Genomic DNA, 19,205 nt, shown 5'->3' on the forward strand with positions numbered 1-19,205 from the left:
TGAATTTAACAAATACCCCCAAACCTAGATTTTTGCTAGTCTCGAGCAAAACAGAAGAATGAAGAATTTGGGAAGAAAAAAAATATTCTAACTCACTTTTGTAGGCATCGCGATTGCATTTAGCATATGCAACAAGCCTTTAAACCCCTAGCTTCCACTAGTAGACAAGTTGTGTCTCGTGAAGGTTTGTAGTGAATTTACCCACAAAATTTATTGAGTCAATTAAACAAAACAAAAGAAATAAAATACAAGACTCAAGTAATAAAAAAATATTTGAAAAGAAAATAACAAAATCACCTAAAATTTGCTCCTTATTGATTATGTAACAACATTTAGTAAAACCAACCCAAAAATACTGACAATTACATCCACTCAGATTAGCAAATCTCAAACTTTGCAGTTGCCTTCAAGACCTCATACTAAGAATATACACAAATAAATATTAGTAAATTTTCACAAAGCCGACATAGCTAAAGTCAATCAATCTAAAAAATGTAGGCAAGGTATTCAATTATCTTCTCATTTAGCATTAGTATACACTCTAACCTTATTGAAACTATTCATTCTTCGAAAGTCATAATAGAAAAGCATGTTGCAATTAAACACAAGGAGATAAATCCAGATCTAAATCACATCGGAACACTAGGGTGTATATGTATAATATGCTTTATTACGATCTTAATTTTCTCATTAACATAAGTTGGAATTTTATGGTTAAGCAATGCTAGTGTTATCTTGCTTTTTAGATAGTTCTTGTAGCGAGGATTCTGTCGGTGGATGTAGTCACTAGGTGACGAGGCACCCTTCGAGTATCACACCTAGAACCAAAAAGGCGGTATACAACTAGCAGCCATAAATTAAAGATGGTAACTCTGTCTTTTGGTGCCAAAATTTCCTTAGTTGCTATGCAAAGGCCCGATTACTCAGTAGAAAGACTCTTGCTCTAGCATCAATTATACTTTTTTGCATTTCAATCAACTTAATATATTTATTAGTAGCATATTATACATTCAACCTATATTTGATCTGAAAATTTCTCCTGAATAATTAGCATGAAACTCTATGATTACAGATTGAGAATTACTAAGAATACTAGATATTTTATATTGATCCTCGCATTTATTTCAGAAATATAATGGTAGGTAACAAGACTACATTCTGAGGATTGCATCACTAAAACACATATCCCATTAGTTTTTTTTTTTAAATAAGTGTCTAAAAATAGAATGAAGAAAATAGAACTTATGCTTCGCTTAATCAAAACATCACTTTGTATTTGATCCCCGCTGTCTTACCAAATTGACTCTGCTAAATATCACTACATATTCTAAGGAGCAAAAACACAAAAAAGAATAGCGAAAAATAAAACATAACTATAAGTAACTGAAAATTAAAGACCAAAAAATAAAAATAAATAAATAAATAAAATTCCACCACCAATCTAATTCTCATTGTCCTCAATGTAAGAATATAAAGCATAAAGAAAAAGGTAGAATTTACTTGAGAAGGATAATTTATAATATAAGCTTCCTCTTGTCAAATGCTATACATATAATAATAAAAAGTCAAATAACAATGTACAAAAACAATCTCTAGTAGATATAGAGATTAACCTTGATAATTAGGGTCTTCTAGAAGTACTTCTTCTACTTCTAGGTTGCATAATTCTAAAAATGGTTTAAGCCTTTGATTATTCACTTTAAATACCTTATCGATTTTAGGGTTTTCAATCTCTACAGCTCCATAAGGATAGACAGTGCGTATAGTAAAAGAGCCCGTCCACTTCTCAATTGCTCAGGAAAAAGATCGACTTATAAAGTAGGACTTTCTAACCAAGACTAAATGATTTTCTCAAAATGTGTTTTATCATGATATTGTTTCATTTTATCCTTATAGCTTTTAGCACAGTCATTAGCATCATTTCTAATTTCCTCTAGTTCATTCAATGGTAATTTCCTATGAGCACCTGCTTTATCAAGATCAAAATTGAGTTGCTTAATCGCCCAATAAGCTCAATGTTCTAACTTTACAGGAAGGTGACAAGCCTTACCAAACACAATTCGATATGGGGACATCCTAATAAGTGTTTTAAATGCAGTCCGATATGCCCACAGTGCATCACTGAGCCTTAACGAACAATCTTTTCTAGTGGGGTTAATCGTTTTCTCCAAAATTCTTTTGATCTCTTTATTGGATATCTAGACCTGGCCGCTAGTTTGTGGGTGGTAAGGTGTGGCAACCTTATGCAAGACAGAATATTTAAGCATAAGTCTTTTAAAAACTTGATTGCAAAAATGTTTCCACCCATCGCTTATAATGGCACGTGGCATACCAAAACAAGCAAAAACATTGTCTTTAAAAAACTTGATTACAACTTTGTGATCATTCGTCCTATAAGCTATGACTTTAACCTATTTTGAAACATTATCTGCAGCAACAAGGATGTACTCACAACTAAAAGAATTTGGAAAGTCCTATGAAATCCATACCTCAGACATCAAAAATTTTAACAATTAAAACCGGATTGAGCGGCATCATGTTTCTCTTTGAAATACTTCCTAGCTTTTGACATCTCTTACAAACTTTGCAATACTCATGTACATCACGAAAGATGGAGGGCCAATGAAACTCACATTGCAAAATTTTTGCAGTAGTCTTTTTGATACAATTCGAGTTTCACCGATGTCGTTTCGAGCATGTATACCTTTAGGGATGTCTCTGTTTCTTGTTTTAAGTGTTTAATTCTTAAAAAAATAAGTTTTCTGTATGTCACATTCGAACGCAGGCAGAGTGCGTTCGAACGTGCTTGTGAACGTCTGCATCAGGTTTGCACATCCAGAGAGTGCAAAATATACGTTCAAACATTGCGTTCGAACGTGCGTTCGAATGCCTGCATCGCGTTCGCACATCCACAAAGCGCGAAAATATGTGCGTTCGAACGCGATCGGTTGCGTTCGAACACGGTAGGCGAAATTGTACTGTTTTAGGGTTAAAATTTGCCATTTTTGAATTGTTTGGTTAGCCTCTAAAGGTGTGGATAGCAACCATAGAATCATTATTGATGAATTGAGTTTTTGCCTTATCTCCTTCGTCTACTTCTCTTCTGTTCTCTTGATCCCCGACGACGCCGCTTCTAACCTCCCTTGTCCGGCCAATCACCCTAGTTCCTTAGGGGCGGCCCACTCTATCTTCTTCCAATCTATCCAACATTTGCCCTAATCCTTCCATCAACCATAACCCTTCCACCACCACTTATTCACCGATGCCACCCCATTAACGCTGGTCCACCACCAACCACTATCATCTAGGATCTCGTACCTCTATCCACGGATCCTAAGACAGACTTTCAGACGTTCGTCCACTAGTCGGACGATATCTTGAGATCCCAATATCCGATTCGCCTGAAACTTGATTTGTTGAAAAGCTCTTTTCCTGGGCTACAACATATCAAAATCTCACGTCGATCCGATGGTGGCATCTTTTGGGATATATTTTCAAAGTTCCGTATCAGATCTTGCCCAGATCTGAAAATCAGAATAGATCGAGTCTTGGCCAAAAGGGGAGATCGTATCAAGTTGGTATCAGAGCCACCGTTCCTCGGACACGCGCTTCCAATGACGACAATCAAAACCATGGCTGCATGGCGAAATGAGGAAGAAGAGATTCTCCCAATAGAGGAGGGGGAAACGGTTGCGGGGACTTCCACCCGCGGAACCGCCCGATCAAATCGGAATACGGAAGAACCTAGTGTTCAAGCTGTGTTGGGGTCTCTTTCCGAATAAATGGCCATCAACAACCAGATGATGATGGAGATGATGCGGGAATTACGGGTGACAAGGGAAGCCATGGCAAACGGGAATGCACCATTGACCCCACGACGTGAGTCCACTCCTATGAACCTGCTGCCACCGGTTCAGAATTTGCAACCACCCTATTGGCAGGTGAACCCATCCGACGAGCGAATCACTATGGAAATCACCTTGGAGATCTAAATTTGTGGGCAGGGCAATACAAACTGGAACCGTGGCGAGTTAATCAAAATCGAAGGAGGGATCATCAACTATTCATGGTGCATCCTCCTCCGGTTAGACAAGGACTTGGACATGATCCGAATCGAGACAATGGTATCCGTGGGCAAATCGTATGTCTTGAATTCCCCAAGTTCAAAGGTGACGATCCGATCGATTGGTTGTATAGGGCGGAGCAATTCTTTGCATACTAGAGTACGACGAAAGAATATAAGGTGACGCTTGCGAACTTCCACCTTGAAGATGCGGCGCTTCATTGGTTTCAAACAGCTAATGCCAATGAGGCTATCGAAATTTGGGCTAACTTTTGCGTCGATATCACGCAGCAATTTGGAGCGTCGGGGTATGAAGACTTCGATGCTCTCATCTCAAAGATGGTGCAAAAGACCATGGTTGGGGCATACCAAGAAGAATTTGAGAAAATAAATAGCCGATGCCAACCTCCATGGACGGATTAGCAACTTCGCAGCACCTTCATCTCCGGGTTGCGAGGAGACATACAAGCCGTTGTGAGGGCTTTAAGGCCTAGAACCTTAAATGAGGCCTTCGAAGATGCGGTGCTCATGGAAGACAAATATCGAGCCATAAAGTTACATCTAATACAGAACTAGACGAGCCAAGGAAACCGTAATTAAGCTGAACAAACCATAGCGGCAGAAAATGTTATCGGCGTACCAAGGATCGCTGCTGCAATGGTGCCTCCTCGAGCATCCCTAAGCCATCCCAAGATGTGAAGTACGCATCTAGAGGTCCGGGACGAGCACTTACACCTACTCAAATGAAGGAACGAAGAGCCAAAAGCTTATGCTTTTGTTGTGACAAGAAGTTTGTACTCGGACATCGCTGCGCTAAACCGATGGGATCGGTGATGCTAATAGCTGAAGATGAAGGTGTGACTAGACATCAAGGAGAATTAGCTAAGGAGCAACCCGTAGAGGACATGATAGCCGAAATCTCCCTCCATGTGTATTCAGGTACAGCCGCGCCAAAAACTTTGCGGGTGAACGCTGTAGTCAAGAAAACCACAGTGAGAGTTTTGATCGACACTGGGTCCACCCACAACTTAATTGACAAGAGGCTTCTTAGGAAGATTGGGCTCGAGTCGGAACCCACGGAAGGGTTCGATGTGACAATTGGAGATGGCATCACATTGCGGACAAATTTTATTTCTGGAGGTGTGGAACTAAAAGTGCAAGGCCAAACTTTCAAATTGGATCTTTATCCGTTGGCCTTATGAGATGCCGACATTATCTTGGAGATCCAATGGTTTCAAAGTTTAGGACCCGTAACATTTGATTTTTTAAACCTCACACTTACATTTCGGAGGAATGGTCGAAGAGTGCTGCTAGATGGAAATCAACCACGGTAAGGGCCGACGTTGCAACCACTTTTGGGACTTGTGTACGGGATCGAGCTCTACTATTGTAAATGGCTATTGTTGAACAAGAACATCTACTATCAAAGGAAATAGCCATTGACATGTAAGAGCTGCTGTAAAAATTTAAGGATCTCTTCGAGGAACCCTGAGGACTACTGCCAACCCGCCGGCACGACCATCGCTTTCAGATCATTACAGGGGCTAAACCAGTAAATGTTCGGCCCTATCGGTACTCGCATGTCCAGAAGGAAGAGATCAACAAATTGGTGGTAGAGATGCTAGAGCAAGGGATTATTCAATCGGGTAGAAGTGCCTACTCATCGCCGGTGCTGCTGGTTTGGAAGAAAGACGGGAATTGGTGATTTTGCGTCGACTAGCGAGTCTTGAATGTGATCACCGTCAAAGACCGGTATCCAATATCGGTGATCAAATAATTGCTGGATGAACTTACAGGGTCGGCTTACTTTAGCAAACTTGACTTAAGAGCGGGGTACCATCAAATCCGCGTTGACCCGGAAGATGTGCACAAAACGGCATTTTGAACTCACGATGGCTATTATGAGTTTCGAGTCATGCCGTTTGGGCTCACCAATGCACCGGCTACCTTCCAAGGGCCGATGAATGATCTTTCTCGGCCGCTCTTACGTCGGTATGTGCTCGTCTTCTTTGACGATATTCTAGTGTATAGTAGGAATTGGAGCGAGCACTTGCGAAAATATCGGTGAGGTGTTGAATATCTTGCGACAAAATCAATTAAAAGTCAAGATGAGCAAGTGCCTTTGAGGAGAGCTACGAGTGGAGTACTTAGGACATATAAACTCAACGAGAGGAGTGGAAGCTGATCCAAGCAAGATCAAGAATATGATGGACTGGTCGATTCCCACTAATCTGTAGGAATTGAGGGGATTCCTTGGGTTGACGGGGTACTGCCGGCGATTCATTGCCAACTACGGCAAGATTGTTGCCCCGCTAACCTCCTTACTCAGAATAGGAGGGTTTCAATGGACGGGCAAGGCGGCAGAGGCCTTCGAAGCATTGAAGACAGCCATGTCTACCGCACCGGTTCTAGCACTACCAAATTTCAGCAAACCCTTTGTGGTGGAATACGACACTTCGGGTGAGGGTATTGGAGCTGTTTTGATGCAAGAGGGCAGGCTCGTGGCATACATGAGCAAGGCATTGTCAAACCGGTCACGACAGCTATCCACCTGCAAGCACAAAATGTTAGCAATTCTACATGCTGTCACCAAATGGCGACCTTACTTGATTGGCCAACGGTTTACTATCCGCATGGACCAGCGTAGCTTACCCTACTTCATGGAGCAACGTGTGCATATACCAGCACAACGGTGGGTCACGAAATTCCTTGGGTATGACTACGAACTAGTTTACAAAAAGGGGATTGAGAACCAAGTGGCCGATGCCTTTTCGCACCAACCGGACACAAGTGAGCTCACCTCCTTTTCAGCACCAACCCTTCCTCTATTTTCAGATATGTGGGGTACTAATGCAGAGGATCAAATCATGGAGGAGCTTGAGTTAGAGTTCAAAGATCGCTTTCCTAATTTCAAACTTTCAGGACAAGGTTGCGGAAGCGTGGTGGATTGATATGATTCGGGCTTCATTGATGTTGTCTCAAGTATGGATATACTTTAGGGATGTCTCTGTTTCTTGTTTTAAGTGTTTAATTCTTAAAAAAAGAAGTTTTCTGTATGTCGCGTTCAAACGAGGGTGGAGTACGTTCGAACGTGAATGCCTGCATCAGGTTCGCACATCCAGAGAGTGCGAAATGTGACATTTTCCCCAATTAAGCACTAGGCTTTTCTCTTTGCACCTTTCTAAGACTAGAGACAGGTGGTGCAAGCATTCATCAATTGATAATCCAAAGATAGAAAAGTCATCCATAAAAAATTTCCAAGAATCATTCTACCATATTTGAGAATATGTTAATCATGTACCTTTGAAAGGTAGTAGAAGCATTGCATAACCCAAAAGACATGCGAGGATGGGCAAATGTTTTAAAAGGGCAAGTAAAGGTAGTCTTCTCTTAATCCTCAAGTGCTATAGAGATTTGGTTATAGCCAAATAACCATATAAAAAACAATAATAAGCATGTCCGACTAACCTTTCAAGTATCTGATTGATAAAAGGAAGGGGAAAATGACCCTTGTTACAAGATTAAGTTTTCAGTAGTCAATGCAAGCACGCCACCCTGTTTGAACACGAGCTGGTATTACCTCAATAAAAGGAAGGGGAATATGACCCTTGTTACAAGATTAAGTTTTCAGTAGTCAATGCAAGCACGCCACCCTATTTGAACACGAACTAGTACTACCTCATCGTTCTTATTCTGCACTATCGTAATGCCAGACTTTTTAGGCACAACATGAATTGGACTCACCCATGCACTATCCAAAATTGGGTAAATGATACTTGTATCCAATAATTTTTAGCACTTTAGCTCTAACAATATCCTTCATTATAGGATTTTAACCTCCGCTACAGTTTACAAGATTTTTTTGCATTTTCCTCCAAATGATTCGATGCATAACCACATTAGGACTAATTCCTTTGTTATCAGCTATGGTCCATCCTATAGCTTTCTTGTATTATTTTAAGATATTCACAAGTTTTTCCTCCTGTTCCTTACCCAAATCAGATGCTATAATAATAAGAGGGTTTTAGAAGAGCCTAAAATTACGTATTTAAGAGTATCAGGTAGTGGTTTAAGATCTAACTTTAAATGTTCTATAATGGACGGAGGAGTTGGGGATGAAGATAGTGGAAGTTCAATCTTGGGCTGCTATTTATTAAAATTATGGATTACTGGCACGGCACTTGGCATGGGTGTGTGTTGACCGGCACACATGCCGTGTTGAGCCATGTCGGGCTGGCATGGCTGTGTGCCGTTCAGCACAGCCCCGTGCCAGTCTTTGTGCTATATGGAGCTATTTTTTAAATTTTTTTTCTATTTTCATCAGTCATTATCAAATTAACTAATCAATTGATCATTTAGAAGGCTTTTAGATAAAATTAATGATAATAAGACTAGAAATGATAATGATGATGATGGTGATAATAACGAAACTCAGTCTGGCGACAGTGATAATAGAGATGAGACATACGTTCTTGTTATACAACATTTTCAGAGAGGTATTTCTTTTACAGAGAACTTGAGTTTGTAGTTAGCAGAACATTAGGAGAGGTGCACCCATAGGATAATATGAGTTTATTATAATTACCATCATATCACACCCATCAGAGCTATAACACCATTATTATATTCTATATTTATCATCTACGATATGCTTATGATGTTTCTATGCCTGTGTTGGTGCCGTTAATTTCCGTACATGTTCAATATTCATATCATATCATATCATAAGAGAATTATAAAATTTTTATTTATATGAAGGCTATGTGAAACGCTACAATGAACAATACTATCAGTGAATGAGTTTTGAAAAATATTAGTAGTATTTAATGCAACATTCTCATGTTATTCTTATATCAACAAATGAAGTATTTGATTCTCTTCGTTATTTTATGTTCAGCTAGATATTAATTTTAATTATTAAACTATTATTGATTAATATTATGTGTTCAATTATATTATGAAATGTTCAATCATTAATATTAGTTTTAATGAATGTCTTCAATCATAGTATGTGTTGAATAATATTTATATTTAATTATTACTTTATCTTTAATAAATATGTCATTTACAAAAAAAATCTAAAGATAAAACATTATAATATAGGTTTTAAACTTTTAATATATATATTTAAACTAAAAACTAAAAATTGACATATTGAAGACCGAAAAACATCTTTAAATATCCTAAAAAGTTTATTAAAAATATTTTAAATACGTGCCGGTGGCACATAGGGGCGTGCCGCTCGGCACGCCTCGTGCCTACCGGCACGTGCGGTGCTGATGGTAGTTGATTAAAATTCATAAGAGGTGCAGAATCTAATAATGCATCGACATCCTCAAAAGAAGCTTCCCAATCAAAATCATCGTCAAAATATAAAAAGACACTTTTCTAAAGGATCATCAATATTTGCCTACTCATTTATGCTCTCTAATAGGCCTTCAATCATGCCAACCTCAAAAGCATCATCAGTTAGGAGGTTAATAGCTAACATCAAAGATGTTTAATTAAACAATCATATTGCCAAAAGATAGCTTCATAATCCTATTTTGACAGTGAATGACTGCATTAGCAATGGCTAAGAATATCTTTCCTAAGATCACAAGGATATGATTGCTCGGGTTTTGAACAGGTTCAATATCAAAGATTATGAAATCCATAGAAAAAATGAACTTATCTATCTTAATCAGAACATCTTCTATAATGCCTCGAGGATACTTGATAGAACGATCTGCCAAACACAGTCTAATTTGAGTTGGCTTTAACTCTCCAAGACCTAATTGGGTTGCTAGAGTTGGAGGTTATAGTTCCAAATGAACTATTATAATTATTTTAGGGGATATAAAATTCCTCACCCTCTTAAGATAGATTTTTCATGATTTGGCACTTTAACCTTATTGTTGACTAGTCTTCTAGACCTAAAGGTAATGACTGATTGAATTTGTTCATTGTGCACACTTGAGGTGGATATGGCGAACCTCATATTGGCCCTTGGGTTAGGAATGGGTCGACTAGGAAATTTTCCTTGTTCTCTCGCATTAACCTTAGATGCTAATTGACTCACTTGATGTTGAAGTTGAGAAATGACTTGAGAATTTTCTATATTAGTAGCTTTTATTCTTTGCAAGTTAGCACTAGTTCTAGTGATAAATTTCTCTATCATCGCTTCTAAGTTGAATGGATATTGCTGAGGTGCTACAACCGATTGATTAAGAGGACGGGCATAAGAGACAGGCTGAGTAAGAGGACGAAATTGGTTAAATCCTAGAGGTCCTCCTTGCTTTATTTGAGATTGCTGTGCCCTCCAAGAAAAATTGGGGTGATTTCTCCAATTTGGATTGTATGTTTCAGAGTAAGAACTATTGAATGGCTTTCGAAATTGATTTATGGTATTTACTTATTCATTAAACCTATCTTGGTACCCGAAGGAATAGCAAATCATTGCAGTGTGCATGGGACTGGCACAATCACTACAAATTTCAGGTTGCACTTGATTTATAAGTTTCATAGTTTGACTTAACACAAGGGTTTCAACTTTCCTAGACAAACTATCCAGTCGTGCATTCATACTCACATCCTGTTGAACTTCATACATTCCTCTCTTAGACTGTGACGTCCCTCAGCTTTCAGTATTAAAATCCCATTATTAGGAATTTTCAGCTATTCTTTCAAAATTTGGACACATTTATAGTTTAGATCTTTCCAAGTGGTGATCGAGTTACGCTCTAAATGATTCAACCAAGCTCTTGCTTGGTTTTTCAATGAAAAATGAAAGAGCCTTAGCCTAATATATTCATAAAAGAAGTTTTGAAATTTGAATGTTGAATAGATATCCAAGAATTCATCATGAGAGTATGGATTCTCATTTTCCTTACCATAAAAGGTAGGAAGCAATTGAAGGATGGCAGGTTTTAATTCAAAATGAGTTGTATTAGTGTTAGATAACATAATGTATTTTGAAGGTTGGGTTCCATTAGGGGCAAATCGCTCTTGTAAAGTTATGGTATCATCTTGAACCGTTTGATGGTTTTCAGTCATATCTTCCCTAACAAGCTGACCTAAATAATCTCGAACCTAACTAATTTCTAAGTTTAAAAAGGCTTCACAAACACAAATCTTACCAAGCAAATCATAGTCAACAGTTTTTATTTTTAAAGTATAATATGAGGGTAAGCAATTTTTTTCAATTCTAATCTTATAGAGAATCATTTCTCTCCTAATTAGAGAGCTCCTACTCTTTTTCAGAGTAAGCTAGAGGATTACCAGTTAAGGCCTATCAAAATACAACCAGGTAAGTCCTAGGAATACTGGTGGACGCTAGCCTCTTCAAAATTCCAGTTCCCTTAGATGTCTCAGTACGGCTCTCCTTTTTGACAGAACTTACCTAGACATTGTAATTTGGAAGGTGCTCACTGGGCTTACTAAAAGATAACTCTTTTCGAGAGGTTCGTATGAGCTATGTGAAATCCTTTGGCCGATGTTTACTTGATTTTAAATTTGAAAAAATAAATCCCTAGACACACGTATGCATCTAAACACTAGGCAATGATATCGCTCGTTCGCTTAAGTAAAAGTCCGAAGAAATATTAAGAACGAAAGTAGAGATGAACGCCAAGATTTTAACGTGGAAAAACCCAATCGGGAAAAAATCACGGATCCAAACTCGAATCAAAACCAATCACTATAATAGTAGCAGTTACAAGACTGACTCACAAAACACTCCGTCGATCCAAACGACTTTGTTTCTCTCAGTCTTGATCGCTAGAACACACGATTCACTGCTTCTTGTGATTGAAGTCCAATCTCAGTAGCCCTCGAGATTGATCTTTCGTCTAGATCACCCTTAAGATGAAAGATTAAATTCTTGTAGATGAGTGGAACATTGTTAGTTGAAGAATCGATGTAGCCTCAAGAAGTCTCCTTCAATAATATTTCTTCAACTCACCTTCAGATAGGGTTTCACAATCCTTATATATGATCTTCAAGGTAGAGAAATCCGAATCTTATCCGTACTCATGAACTTCAAGATAGAGCCAAATCTGAATCTTATCCGTACTCATGAAAGTCCAATATTTTTAAACTTTGTTGGTGCGTTCGAACGGGCTCGAATGCGTTCGAACGGGCTCGAGTGCGTTCGAACGCGATAGCTTGAATTCTTCAGGTTGCGTTCGAACGCGTTTGTGAACCCGTCCTTCTTATCCGTACTCATGAAAGTCCAATAGACAAGGAGGCCTTGGTGGGTTATAGTCTAACCGCAGCCCACCAAGGGCCTTAGGCTTGGTGGGTGGGGAGTTCTGCTTAACCCCCCCACATTTCCACTATCTCCTTCCAAGTAAGGGAGGAGACAGAAGAGGGCGACGCGGACCCCACGAGGCTGCGATGCCAGTGGGGTAAGGCACGGCGGTCGAGAGTGGTAAGTAAAAGGGGAAGAAAAACAATAGAGGGGAGGAGGGCTCGACGGCGGCAGGGCGCGCTCCATTGCCAGTGGCCATGGAGGTCCCTCCTCCTTTCACTAAGGGCCCGAAACCCATTTGGAGAGCTTCCCTCCTTCCATCGGAGCTGGCCGACTAGACGTGGAGTCGTTGACCATCAAGGACTCTGACGACGGCGAGAGGGGTTAATCTACTGAAATTAACGGCGGGGTAGGAGGGCTTATCGAGGGGGGTCGTACGGTAGGCTGGTAGGCTCGTCGACTTCAGCGTTGGCAATCCGAGAGAAGGTGAGGGAGGGAGAGATGGGGGGGGGGGGGGGGGGGAGAAACAGAGGAGGTTGGGATGGTGGTGTGCACGGCAAGAGAAGAGGAAGAAGGACGGGTGGTAGGGGGCTGTGATGCATGGTGCGTGCGTCGATTTTTTTTATTTTTTATTTAGGGTGTTATATTTGTTTATTGCTGCAATTATTATTGAATTAGAGCTGAAAATCTGCTACATTAGTGAAGATTCTTCACTGAAATTATGTAATTTGATAGAGATTTGATTGCTGAAAATTTATTGCTCGATAAAAAACGAAGGAATTCTGATTTAGAAAAGGAAGTGATTAGTGGATTTTGATTTAATTTAAGCATGACTTGAAAGATGAGAGGTACATTAAGTTAGTAGTGGCTAAACCTAAATCTGGTTTGAGCCTAAATTTGATCTTTTTTAAAGATTAAATGAGATTCAATTGATGAAAGGTTTACATATAATTAAAATAAAATATTAACATTTAATAATTTGGGCATAACAAATATGATAATTATGTATTTAACAAATAGAATCTATCCAAATTAAAGATATGGAAATCAACAAATCTACAATCAGTAATGAAGCTTATCTAACAATGCTTATACTAGGCAATTGATAATAGGAGCTTAACCTCCTTGAGTGCTGTTAATTTGATATCAGAGGGAAAGATCAAAAGAGAACATAACATTAAAAGTATGGTTCCATTTTATGTGTCCTATAATGGGAGCTATCTTTTGTTTCTTTGTGGCTGTAAGCACCTTCACTATGCATTAAAAGAATTACTGAAGTCCATTCTATATAGTGAACAGTTGTTTGTGGCACAAGTTATTTGAGTGTTTGACACTTCGATGCTTTCCTAATTGCTTTAATCTGAAAGAAGAATAGACTACTGAAATTTTCTCCAAAATTATTGAAGGATAAACTCATTTATTAGTATTTTTTATGCATGGGAACTATATGAAGGTAAAAGTTTGATGGTCATTCTTGTTATGCGCATTATAGAATTACACTGCAGGTTTGTTAATTGTCAATGTATTGTCGGTAAAATTATTAAACAAGAGTTTTTTGAACTTTATGATAGTATTTTTCTCTGCTAATTACTGGGAGTCTGGGATTATCTTCTTTTTTTCATTTGAAAGCTAATTAATTTACTTTCTGAAATAACCAGATTTTGAAATTCTAGCATTTCCATGCAATCAGTTCTTGCGACAAGAGCCTGGGACAGACCAGGAAATAAAAGAGTTTGCTTGCACAAGATTCAAGGCTGAGTATCCAATTTTCCAAAAGGTAAAGTCTTAGTAAATGAGGTACTATTGAAGCATGGTAGGATAAGTACCTAATTCTTTTAGGATAGCTTTGTTCAAATGGAAGTATGACATACGACATCTCCTATCTCAGTCAAAATGTTGTTCAATGAACTCTTAAAATTTAGAAGGTATTATTTTCTTGTTACTAGGGATGAAAAGGGGCCGGGTAATATCTAATCCGACCTGGATCCGCATCCAAAAATATAAGATATGGGTTACAAAATTTACATCCAACCTGGATTCTAATATATTTTGGATTTGGATTTGGATTTGGATATATGAATTTCCTTTGGATACGGATTCATATGTGGATTCGGATTCAGGTATCTGTTTATCCACAAACATATAACTTGAAGAGTTGAAGTCATTAGTATTTAATACATTTTAAAACTTTCTAGCTCTTCTTACTGTGTTTAGTTTAAATTTATTTTTCTCTTTCATCTTCCATAATTCACATTCTACTATTATATATGGAATATCAAATATTTTTCAGTAGTATATATATAATTTTAAATCCTCAAATTTCGGATATATTTAAATTCAATTATTGTTCAAATCTATTAAATCCCCATTTTACTTGTCTTTTTATTTATTTAAGGATTCGTTGTATTCAATTTGTATTGAATCTAGTTAAGATTTAGTTTGTATTTGAATTCATTTAAGCTCCGACTTGTATCCATATCTATTTAAGATCTGATCCATATATCTAATTAATATCCTTATCCATTTTATCCTGATATAGTTTTACATTTTGTTATCCATCTAATATTCATATTTAAATCCATATCTGGAGCGAAAATATGGATCCAAATGTGGGTTGACCAATATCTGATCCGTTTTCACTCTTATAATAGTGCTTTTTCTTGTAGCATGAGTAGGAGTATTATTTTTTTAAGCGGAAGGTTGATAATTGTGGGAACAAATGACTCAGGAATCTATAATAATGGTCATAGAAGTTTGTACTCCTTTTGTCTATCACTTGAGTTTGACATGATGTGAAGAAGCCATTGTATCCCTTGTCAATAAATTATTCACTTCTTACTTACCTCAGCGGCTAAATTCTCACCCATGTATATCCCTATAAAATAATTTTACTTCATTTGCATAGAACAATTTTCTCCGGGAATGAGCTTCTTCATTGCTCATATAGTGGCTCTAACGAAAAACAAACACTTTATGAAGTCCATCTATATAATTGAGGTTACTTGGAGTTAATTAGGTATAAGGGTATGTCCTAGAAATTTAGTGTTTCCTTATTATTTTGCTGTTTTTTGGGATTGCAAAGACAATTGTTTGCCAGAGAGCAAGGATTGTTGTTTTTGTGGCATCGGCTTGTTGACACACTAGCTCGTAGTTGCACGGACACATGCCTACACCTTATCATGTCGTTGACACATTAGCATGGCCTTGGGATGCCCTAAATTAGATATGTAAGTCTTTTTGGAGTTAATGGCTAAATGGAATTCCTTTATCCCTAGATATTGGTGTTCCAGACACAATTTTGTGTAGAAATAGAAAAATGAGTCATCGTGAAGGCACAAATGTTTCATGAAGCTAAAGTTACATATATATATATATATAGTTAAATCAAATTAGGGGAAAATTTTATTGAAATTTGAATTAGATTCAATAACTAGAAGGTAAATCTACGTTAAATATATGACAGCTAGAATCCAATTTGATTAGTCTCTCCAATATCTTTTTTTAGATGTGTTTTTAGGGGAACAAGTATGAGAAACCCTAGATTTGTATTTACATTTTTCCAATTGCAGTTTTAACCAAGACATTAAAATTTTTGGTTGAAAATATTCATACATCTACTCTAATAAGACTGAATTGTGTATTAAATTCCTAGGAAAACTCTAATTTTGTATTTGTAGGTAAAATTTCAATCACAAATTGCATTGGGGTTAAAATAAACCTATATGTAACAACGTTCTGAAAAAGCACACAGCAACCACCTAACAGTTAAGTGGTTTCATGGTGCTCGGCGGATTGTTTAGATCGTTTTGTTCGCAATGTCGGTCCTATTGTATTTATTACTTTTTGAGTCTATAAATGGGATGTCAACCCCATGTCTTTTGTATGTTTTTGAGTGTCTTTTGGTTTCCTTTAAGAGCTCCTTGTGAAGCAATCTTGGGATCGCAATATTAGTGTCGTCGCAACACTAGTTTAAGATTTTTTCCGCACATGCCTACAAAACTCATGGGCCAAAACCCAAATGGGGCTTATTTCTAAAACGTAACGCTCCACAAGACCTTTGATCCCCCCGGGTTGTAGAATTGGGGATACTCATACTTAGTAGTATAGGAGAACTCTCGAGAAGCATTAAGTGAGCAAGCTTTGCAACCAAAGTGCCACTGGTTCAATGGTATTCATTTTGCCCTCGATGGCTATCCTATCCCTTTAAATTTCTTATCGTTGGCATATCTTGTAGCTACTTTTCCAATCAATAGAGAATCACAATCTTTTTGCCAAACTGTGCATTTTGCTTGTCTTTTGCTTTGTCGCAATCCAAAGCAGATGCATTGCTTGTGAAATGGATGGCTGACTTAACTTTGCAACTTAAAAGTTGAGTGCCGCACAGTTTTTGTTTATCTTAAAGATTTAGTCCGTGACAAATGGTATCAAAGCGGGTCGACAAGAGCAACATCCTTATGAAATGGGGCGCCATAAGCAAGGCGGAAAGACAAGTCAAGTGGCAAATGCAGCAGATTTGGGCAAAAGACCAGCAAGTGCCAGTGCTAATTACAGAGCCACATCTGAGCGATTCTGAAAGGCACTGAAGTAACAAGGAGCGGCTTGACAACATGGAGGCACGCATCTCGCAACTAAATGCCAATGTTGCTCAAATATACACTCTTGGCGATAGGCTGGATCGCTTAGAGACGTATCAACAACACATGGACGACGAGGTCGAAACATTGCGAGACAATACCAAGGAAGCTGTCCAACATCTCAAAGAGCAGCTAGCGGACCTCTTCGCAAGGGTGACGGTACTCACACGAGCGATGAGCACCGTACAACCTGTCACACAAGCAGAGAGATTCTGGAAGGGTCAGAGTGTCGGAACTACGCTGCTACAAGGGCGCAAGGGATGCCAAAGAGTTGGAGAACTTTCTTTTCGATGTTGAGCAATACTTTCGGGTGGTGTGACCGGACTCGGAAGAAACAAAAGTCACCTTCGCAATGATGTACCTCGAGGGGGATGCCAAGCAATGGGCTAGGCTGGGGGTATTGGGTTGCCCAATAAGGCAAGAGAGGCTTTGGTGGGCTGTAGTTGGACTGCAGCCCATGAGGTTGGCTAAGGTTGGCTGGGGTCAACCACAGCCCACCAAGGTACCAATGGAGGGCCCGTGGGCTGCAGTCAGACCGTAGCCCACAAGGGCTAGGAAAAAGGGTTTAGTAGGTGGGGGTTTTGCCTAACCCCCGCCCCCCCCCCCCCCCCCCCCCCCCCCCCCCCGCCCTCCTTCCACCATCTCCCTCCAAGCAAGGGAGGAGACAGAGAAGGGGAAATGCGGACCGCGAGGCCACGGTGTCGGCGGTGCAGCACGAGGCCGAGAAGAGTAAGTAAAAGGGAAAGAAAAAGAAAGAGGGGAGGAGGGCTCGATGGCGGCGGGTGCGCTCCATGGCCGGCAGCCATAGATGTCCCTCTTCCCTTCACTAAGGTCCCGAAGCCCATAGAGAGTTTCTCTCCTTCCATCGGAGCTCTCGGTCCGGTGGCTAGACGCGGAGTCGCCGGCTGCCGCGGACTCCAACGACGGCGAGGGGGAAGGAGGTTAATCTACTGAAATTAACGGCAGGGTGGGAGGGCTTACCGAGGGGGGGTTGTACAATAGGCTCATCGGCTCCAGTGTTGGTAATCTGAAAGAATGTGAGGGAAAGAGAGGTAGCGAGGTGGACGAGATGGTGCAGTGGGGGGGGGGGGGAGAAGGGAAATAATGGAGGTGAGGATGGTGGCGTGCACGGCAAGGGAAGAGGAAGAAGGAGGATAGGGTGGCAGTGGTGCTGGGATGCACGCACGCGCTCAGCGAGCGCGTAGGTCCCTCCCTTATTTTTTTATTTTTTATTTTGGGGTGTTACAGTCGGAGTGGAATCCGTTGTCTAAGAAAGTTGGGAAGACTTCACTAGTCAATACGCACCACAAATTGCCGCCTTATAAGATATGGTCTCTATTTGGTGATGGCATGGATAACGGCTAGCATCTCTCACTCATATGTAGATATCATCTGGTTCTTCATTGACAATGCCTTGCTCATGTATGCCATTGGCCTCTATTCTTGCATGAGGACAACCCTAATTCTAGCCCCTGACGCGTCGCATTCCACTACAAAAGGTTTGGTGAAATTAGGTAGCGCCAAGACCGGCGTCGTGGTCATTGCCTTCCTCAATTTTTCAAATGCTTTTGTTGTTGCCTCGGTCCACTAGAACTTCCCCTTCTTTAGGGGAGCGGCGATCTTGCCATAGTTGGCAACAAATCGGCAATGAAAGCCCGTCAATCCAAAGAAGCCTTGCAATTCTTTCGGTGTCTTGGGATAGAGGGATCGGCTTTCACCCCCGCCGCTAATATGATGTGACCGAGATACTCGCACTCTTAGTTGGCCTCATAAAAACTTGGACTCCCTCAACTTTAGACCATTGTCTTTCAAAATTTATAACACTTCGCAGAGGTGGACAAGATGTTTCTTTCATGAGTGGCTGTACAAAAGGATGTCGTCAAAAAAGACAAGTACATACTGCCTTAATAACATCCTAAAGACATCGTTCATTAACCCTTGGATTTTCGATGGATGTCCGCATTGAGTTATTACCTAAATTGGATTAGTCAATTTAGGTAAGACCTAATCAATTAGGATCTTATTAGGAAATGAATTCTATTAGAATCTCAATTGATAGTTATGGTAAGCTTATATGTAGGGGATGTCCATATTGATTTATTACCTAAATTGGGTTAGTCAATTTAGGTAAGATGATCAATTAGAGTCTTATTAGGAAATAAGTTCTTATTAGAATTAGCTAGAATCAAAGTTGTTAACCTATTTAAGAGTTATTGCATGAGAAACAAGGGACAATTGAATAAGATTTAGTTGAAATATCTCATTTTCTCTCCTGCGG

At 39.4% G+C, this 19,205-nt stretch overlaps 1 protein-coding gene across 1 annotated transcript in view; it reads left to right on the forward strand.

Annotated features, from left to right (window-relative positions):
- Positions 1-19,205, forward strand: part of LOC140775950 (probable glutathione peroxidase 5) — a 53,204-nt gene that overhangs the window by 19,978 nt on the left and 14,021 nt on the right. The window contains exon 4 of the mRNA XM_073119452.1: positions 13,952-14,070. Within this exon, the coding sequence (XP_072975553.1) occupies positions 13,952-14,070 (119 nt within the window). The remainder of the gene's footprint in view (positions 1-13,951; positions 14,071-19,205) is intronic.

This window comes from Typha angustifolia, chromosome 14 (assembly GCF_048772165.1).
Source record: "Typha angustifolia cultivar Huaian chromosome 14, ASM4877216v1, whole genome shotgun sequence".
In the NCBI taxonomy this organism is placed as follows: domain Eukaryota; kingdom Viridiplantae; phylum Streptophyta; class Magnoliopsida; order Poales; family Typhaceae; genus Typha; species Typha angustifolia.